This window comes from Rhincodon typus, chromosome 47 (genome assembly GCF_021869965.1).
Source record: "Rhincodon typus isolate 14 chromosome 47, sRhiTyp1.1, whole genome shotgun sequence".
NCBI lineage: Eukaryota > Metazoa > Chordata > Chondrichthyes > Orectolobiformes > Rhincodontidae > Rhincodon > Rhincodon typus.
Genome location: NC_063378.1, coordinates 7,394,073 through 7,402,209, shown reverse-complemented (window position 1 = coordinate 7,402,209; position 8,137 = coordinate 7,394,073). Strand labels below are relative to the sequence as shown.

Here is an 8,137-nt window from a genome sequence, read left to right as displayed (position 1 = left end):
GTGCTGAGGGAGCGCCGCACTGTCGGAGGGTCGGTGCTGAGGGAGCGCCGCACTGTCGGAGGGTCGGTGCTGAGGGAGCGCCGCACTGTTGTACGGTCACACTCCAACTTCTGGGGTGGTTTTAAAGGACCCACAATCACATTTTGGAAGGAGAGCAGGTGGAGGGCTGGAGGACTGATTTCTCCCCAGTGTCCTGGCACCAGTATTGATCCTTCGATTGACATCACTCAGAAAGCGGTCAATGCAGGTCATTAGCACAGTGGCTGCCTGTGGGATCTTGCTGTGTAGCAGGTCTGTCCGTTGCCTCACGGCAGCTCCGCAAACTGCACTTCACTAGCTGTAAAAGTTCTTTGGTCGCTCCTTAGACCAAGACAGGCGCTATGCAAATGCGAGGCCTTCTTTCTTTGCTCTAGCCGAGTGGGTGGGAAGGAGGTGTATGGCAGGAGATGGATCGATTCACTGGGGGAGGTAGCTGTCTAAGAGTGAGCGTCTCATGATGGCTGAGATACGGAGGATACAGTGTGTGAGTGTGTGAATGTGAGTGTGTCATAGCATTTTAAAATATGTTGCTTCGTCGTCCATTATAAACTGCCTTTTTTTCCTTGCCGTCCCCTCCTCTGTGCAGGGATAACCAGGCTGCCAAGACCCCTATCTGGAAGGGGAGTGACTCATCCATTCCCAACTGTGTGACTGACTCCGTTCCTCTGGTCATGTGAACCACAAACCAGGTACATGTCTCGTTATGACTCCCTCCCCGGAGACAGAGGGACAGAGAGAGAGAGGATGTGGGAGATGAGTGGAAGGAAGCGAAGGGAAGGCAGTAAGGGCAAAAGTTGACCATTCAGCCCCTTGAGTTTTCCTCCCCTTATTTTACGACCGTGGCTCACCTTAGCTTTCTTAGGGGGCGGGGGCGGTCCTGACATAGTGACGGTGGACTGACTGGGATAGTAATCCAGAATCCCAGTCTAATGTTCTGGGGTCACAGGTTCGAATCCCACCACGGCAGATGGTGAAATTTGAATTCAATAAAAGTCCAGAATTGAAATATTAGCCTGATGGGTGATCGTTATCGTGAATGTTCATTAATTTCCTTTTAGCAAAGGAGATGTGCCCCCTTTACCCTCTCCCCTCGGTCCAAGGTGGCCGCCACCCTCTCCCCTCAGTCCAAGATGGCTGGTACCTCACGTTGAGACTTTTAACCCTATGTCCCCGGACCAGAAGGAAAATAGTCTCTCAGCATCCACCCTGTCCAGCTCCTTTGGAATCTTGTCCGTTTTGATGAATTCACCTCTCATTTTTCCAAAGAATTCCAGAGAATGTCAGCCCAATTGACCGCACCTCTGCAGAGGTTCACGAAGATATCTCACTACCATCTTCTCAATCGGTTACGGGCAATAGATTGTGACCTAGCCAGCGGCACCCACATCCCTTAATTAAAGAAAGTCTTGGACAAATCTTTCATCCCAGGGACTGATTTATCGAACTACTCCTGTACCCACTTCCAATGGGAGTATTCTCTTCCTTTAGCTATGGAGACCAAAAGTATGCACGGTATCCCAGATTTACTCGACTCCACTTTCCTCACCTTATTCCCACCATTCCCTCCGTGTCTGAAAATCTGAATCCATCTCAGTCTTGAATATGCTCTACATCTGAGCACGAACTGACAGAGCAGAGATAGCCAGAGAGAGAGAGAGACAAGAGGGAGATTCTGAGAGAAAGGTCTGGGAGGGAGGAGTTTTAACGTGGGGTTGTGTCAAAAACATCAGCCATGATTGAATGGCAGGTGCGATGGGCTGAATGGCCTAATTCTACTCCTACGTGTTACAGTCTAAATGTGTCACAAACTTAGAAGCTTTAAGTTTACGTACTTTAGTGGCTATTAGAGGGATGGGGAAAGAGACAAACAATGTGGGAAGAGAAAGGTAAGACACAGGGAGACCACAGTGAGGGAGAGAGCAGGATGTGGGCAGAAATCTCGATTATCTGGATCAACATCCTGGTGGATAATAAGACCTCTGTTCTGGAATGTTGCATGATTTAACTTGGTTGAGAAAGGAGGTCCTCTCAGGCCTGGGGAGATTGTGTGGTTAAAGAGAGAGAGAAAGACAGACTATCCAGTCCTGTACTGTACAACTTGAGGGTAATTTCTGTGCGTCTCTCAGTAACTCAATTTGGACTATTCCAGTCAAATCAATCCATTTGTCACAAGCTATGGGAGATCCATATCTTTATCAATCAGGGTTTCGTGCAAGGCGGTTATGCTAAATTTTTGTACAATGGCTCAGCTGAACTATTGTGTCCAGTTGTGAAAACTGGTGTGAAGGCTTTTGAGGGAGGTGCAGAAAACATATATTTGTGAGAGTGGTTTCTGGGACAAGGGACTGTAGTTACGAGGATGAGTTGGTAAAGCTGGGACTAGAGATGAGATTTGATGGAGGTAGTTCTGGACAGAGTGGAGATAGGAGGAAGTGTTCCCATCGGTGGAAGGACTGAGAGTGAGAGGGAGACAGGTTTATGGTGATCTGCAAAGGAAGTGATGAAAACCAGTGAATCTCACACAGAGAGGACCACCAAGTCTCACGGTGAGGGCTCGACCATCTTGGACTGAGAGCGTGGAGGAGGCAGGTTGGATTGAGACTCTTGTGAGAAAATTGGATGATTCTTTGCAAAGAAATATATGAATTTTAAAAATGCCCATGGCTACAAGAGTATAAATGGGGCAGCAGCATCAGATAAACTATTCCACATCAGTTAGTGGAAAGCTGTGGAAGTGGGAGATAAGTTAACCAGTCTCTTTTTTTTAAAAGAACAGATAAAACATGCACATGATAGTGAAATATTGCCAATTAATACAAAAAAAAGTTATTGATTAAGAAAAATGAATGAGAGATTCAGGAGGGTAGGAAATTTAGAAGTCAGATTTTGACTTTAGTTCACAATTCTATGATGAATCTAATATGTAGCTTGGAAGTTTAATCTCCTGCCTGTACTGAGCTGGGATTATTACGACTGTAGTAGCAGTGAGACCACTTGTGGCAGCGTGAGCATGGAGAAGAGAGGCCAAATGGCTGCTTTGTTTGATGTAACTGCTCTGTCATTCTACAAAATATTGGCTAATTTTTTTTTATCGATTTGTGGATTTTGCTGGCTGGGCCAATATTTATTGCCTGTCCCTAATTGCCCCCTTGAGAAGGTGGAGGGTGAGTTGCCTTCTTCAACCGCTGCTGTCCATGTGCTGTAGATAGACCCACAATGTCCCTTAGGGAGGGAATTCCAGGATTTTGACCCAGCGACATTGAAGGAACGGCGATATATTTCCGAGTCAGAATGGTGAGTGGAATGGAGGGGAACTTGTACGGGATGGTGTTCCCGTGCATCTGCTACCGTTGTCCTTTGAGATAGAAGTGCTCGTGGAAGGTGCTGTCTGAGGAGCCTTGGGGAAGTTCTGTAGTACCTCAACTGATGACGGGAATGAAACTGCACTGTTGGTAAAACGCTGCATTGTGAACCAGGTGTCTAGCTAACTGATATGTCCCTGCCACAGTAGCATACATTTTTAACAATATTTGTCTTTTACTTTACAGGAAGGAAGCCTTTGAGAAAGAGGTGGGATGGTCACAATGCTGATCGAGCTGAGGAATTTAAACAGCTTTCATCTCTTAGCTGCTTTTGCCTCACAATCATGGGGGATGTGCAAATTTTACAAATTTCTCAATCACAATTATTTTTATCAAGGCTGCAGTGTCCTTTCCTGTGAAATGTACTGGCAGAGGAGACAGTGTTGCAGATTGTCTTTTAGTTGAAGGGAGTGAGGAATCCTTGGAAGATATTTGAGGCTATTTTGTTGGAAAGTTGGGAGCGTGCTTTAAGGACAAAATTGTCAAGAAGCTTCCCATCTGTTATTTCAGCTTGTGGGCAACAGGTGGCGCCACTGTAGCTTATGGGGAGCCATCTGTTGGTAGTAATGAAGTATTGCGCCTCACCCTTTGCAGAAATTAGACAATATTCACTGAATACCTATACAGATACTTCAAATAAACCTGTCACTGAAATTGACATGTTTCTGGGGATCCCTGGCAAATATTGACATTCCCGGGGAACTTCTGTCTTAATTGGAATTGCTGCCAGGATAGAATCAAAGCCACAATTGATGACTGCAAAAATGAATACAGGTGCCAGTAACTTTGTTATCATACCAGTGGTAAAGCCTTTGAACAGCTGATTCCCTGCATGATTGCTGTAAGTCTTTGCATTTATATATTTCTGAAATTAATTTTCTTGATTTCTGTTACTGTTGTAACCTCTCTCAGATTATAATCATTCACTTTGCACTTTCGACAATAGCTGTAGATGTCATAGAATTATTTAAGTTGTACTGATTGTCATTCAGTTGATATTTAGAGTTGAGTTTTCCTGTTTCAACATTTCTATTCAATTTATTGTACACTTGCTTTCTGTTGTGATAGTTATGGGGGCAATTTATACTTCCTCTAAGTGGTTAAGGGGGTAGGAACCTTGTTTTGTTTGTAGCCTGCTGAAAGAAGTAGCACTTTACAGTTTGTGATGAGCAATCTGCGTGAGATAGTAGCAGTGATTGATCAAAGTAGCACCTCCTCCTGGCAGAAGGGCGCTGCTGCAGCGGAGTTTTATTTTAAATGGGTTTGCTCCTGCTCACTCTCACATTTCCTTCTCTTGGTTCTGTCACCCGAGACAAACAGGCACCAAAGATATTTGTATCAGATGGGATTCGGATTGGGGATGGGCGGAGGAGTCAAAGTCATCCGTAAAAGCCAGGAAAATCTTTTTCAACTTTTATTTTAGAAATGCATTGGTACCCTACCTCCATTTTAAGCCACACCACAGGGTTTAACATAAAGGTGACTGCACTCTGATGTCCCTTTCTAATGATGGAAATATTCCCTCTTTACCCAATCTGGAAATATAGTTGACTCCACTCCAGTCTCTGGCTCAAACAAGATTCTGTTCCTCTTCTGCACTGCATTGGAGTCTTAACTCAAAATTCCTGAGAATAGAGAAGGTGCAAGAATGCATAATTTCCCTCACTCTCTTCCCAGCTGTGCCTACACACCAGTGGAATTTCGCTTTGAGTTTGTGCTTTAGCTTCAATTTATACCTTGCATTCCTGCAAATTCACCCCTCCCCCTCCCCTCATTTTGAAAGTTCCCCTTGAAACTGTTCCCTTCAAGGTGGCATGTCCCAACCACGACAACTCACTGAGTCAAAAAACACACTCGTCTACTGTTTTCCCCCCACCAACTCCTCTTGAGTCTTTTCCTGAATCTCTTCAAACCCTCTAGTGACTGACCCTCCTGTCCCTGGGAACAGTGTCTCCCTCATTGACTCGATCGAACCCCCCCCGACCCCTGTAACCTTCCCTGCTCCAAGGGGAACAATCCCAGCCTCTCCCGGCCTCTGTCCATGTGAACTGAACACCCTCAACCCAAATCTGTAAGCCATGTCTCCATTTTTGAGATGCACATACAACTCAGCAGGATATTTTTACAGGGTTAGAAGTTTTGTGTCTGTTTCTGTGGTTCGCAGATTATTTAATTAGCTAATTCTCACAGGAAAATGATTTCCCTGTGTGAAAACACCGTATTTAAATACAAATGGCCTGTAGTGTTTTTGTCTGCCACTGTTTGTATGGGTAGGAACAGTGGTATGTGTATGAGCAACAGTAATTTCAGCTCTGAATTATATAATTGGGGATTTGCTGCTTATTTGTATCAAAACTGTCTTACACTAGCTAAAGGATCTCAATTCTTCATATATTTAAATAAACGATTGAAGTAAACAGAATATCTGTCTATTGCTCTGATCTCTGCAAACAAGATGTGATGGAAATTGATTCTCATCCTGAGAGTGCTCAATCCTGAGAGTCTCCAGCATCACTTACTACTTACTGTTAGTTTCATACGTGTGAGCTTGATCCGGCTTTGACGAACATTGGGTTAGGAACATAAAAGACTCTACACACAGAGGATGGGAATCCTGCAGCGAGTAACTCCCCTCCTGACTCCCCCCGAAGCCTGTCCCACCATCGACAAGGCACAAGTCAGGAATGTGATGGAATACTCCCCACTTGCCCTGGATAGGGGCAGCTCCAACAACACTCAAGAAGCAGGACAAAGCAGCCCCCGTTCGATTGGCACCACATCCACAGACATCCCACTCCCTCCCCCACCGATGCTCAGTAGCAGCAGTGTGTACCATCTACAAGATGCTCTGCAGAAGTTCACCAAAGATCCTCAGGCAGCACCTTCCAAACCCACGACCACTTCCATCTAGAAGGACAAGGGGCAGCAGATACATGGGAACACCAGCCCCCTGCAAGTTCCCCTCCGAGCCACTCCCCATCCTGACTCAGAATTATATCACCGTTTCTTCACTGACGCTGGGTCAAAATCCTGGAATTTGCTCCCTAAGGGCCTTGCAGGTCAATCTACAGCACATGGACTGCAGTGGTTCAAGAAGGCAGCTCACCCCCACCTTCTCAAGGGGGCAACGAGGGACAGGGCAATGAATGCTGTTTCATGCCCAAGAAATAGATGCTCCAACAGTGTGGCTCTCCCTCAGCACTGACCCCCCGACAGTGCAGCACTCCCTCAGCACTGACCCTCCGACAGTGTGGCGCTCCCTCAGCACTGACCCTCCGACAGTGCGGCACTCCCTCAGCACTGACCCTCCGACAGTGCGGTGCTCCCTCAACACTGACCCTCCGAAAGTGCGGCGCTTCCTCAGCACTGACCCTCCGACAGTGCGGTGCTCCTTCAGCACTGACCCTCCAACAGTGCAGTGCTCCCTCCATGCTGCCTGCAGGTGCTATGGCTTGGATTCTGGGCTCACTTCCCAGCTTTGAGACTCTGCCACCCAATGTTTTGACACTGGGGGAGAGAGAGAGAAGATGCACAATGCTCAATGGTGTTGCTGATTTCTGCCAAGCCCTTAAATCTGAGGACCTCAAACACATTCAATTCGCTGAGAAAGGTTCAGATCCTAACCTCTTATATCTCAAAGTGCCCTTTTGGTTCCACCATTGTCCTGTAATTTCAGCTGGAACCACAATATCCCAATATCATTCATGGCTATAAGTCAAGTGCTGGAATTTGGGATTAATGTAGATAGATGGGCCAAAGAGCCTGTTCTGTGCTGTATGAGTATATGACTATTGCTGTATTTGGTTTCCACTGGTGGACAGCACAGTGCCCTCTGTAAAATCATCGTCTTTATTCAGAATTCAATAGTGAACCTATGACAGTGCCACCGCTGATTGGAGGGTGTATTGACAATGTGACATGTTTAAATAAATAATTTCCATTATAAACAGGGTCGGCCAATTCAGAATGATTCTGGCACGATAAATGATCCTTTACACAACAGAATCCAATGGGCGGTTCCATACAAACAAAAGAGGCTTCTAAACATTAAACTTTTTTTTATTAGTTTTGAAGACAACATCTTTTCTTTTGGTCATTTTCTTAACAAAATGGTTTTACAAGAAAAATTGGGATATAAAATGGCTGATGACATTGTAAGTTCATGAGGGGACATATGATACATATGCTCAGACAGTGATGAAAATTTTCAAAGTCCCTGCTAACTCTTGACCAGCAGAAGAGATAGCCCCAGAGAGTGAGTGTGAGAGTGTGTCTGTGACTGTGACAGCTCTGATCCAAAGGACTGGAAACCCAGCTTCACGAATACAATTACTCAGCCCTTTCTGAAGGCAGTTAAAAAGGTGTGTGTGTGTGACGGAGTATGTGGGGGTGGGGCGTGTGTGTGTGTGTGTGCATGCACGCATGCGTGCCTGTTTAGGTGGGTCGGTTTGTGTGTGAGAGAGTCTGTAGATGGATGGGTGGATATTGCGTGTGTGTGTGTGACTGTATACTCATTTCTGTGTGAATGATATTGGGATGTTGTGAATATGTTTAGATGGGGCTGTGTATGTACAACTATGTATAGACGAGTGTGTGTGAGAGAAGGAGACTGAGAGACGATGTACAGTGTGTGTCTGAGTGTGGACGTCTGCGTCTGTGTGAGTAGACAGATCTGAATGTCAGTGCGGAAGGGTGTGTGTGATTGTGGGTGTGTGTCAGTGTGTGTGTGTGTGTGT

The 8,137-nt window shown here is 45.7% G+C and overlaps 2 protein-coding genes across 2 annotated transcripts in view; both read left to right on the top strand.

Moving 5' to 3' along the window:
* Positions 1-5,823, top strand: part of si:ch211-79k12.1 (uncharacterized protein LOC568891 homolog) — a 21,702-nt gene extending 15,879 nt beyond the window's left edge. Inside the window, exons 7-8 of the mRNA XM_048620557.1 lie at positions 626-728; positions 3,588-5,823. Coding sequence (XP_048476514.1) covers positions 626-716 — 91 coding nt within the window. The 3' untranslated portion in view covers positions 717-728; positions 3,588-5,823. The remainder of the gene's footprint in view (positions 1-625; positions 729-3,587) is intronic.
* LOC125487932 (cell adhesion molecule 4-like) overlaps positions 1,891-8,137 on the top strand; it is an 18,908-nt gene continuing 12,661 nt past the window's right edge. Inside the window, exon 1 of the mRNA XM_048620588.1 lies at positions 1,891-1,925. Coding sequence (XP_048476545.1) covers positions 1,891-1,925 — 35 coding nt within the window. The remainder of the gene's footprint in view (positions 1,926-8,137) is intronic.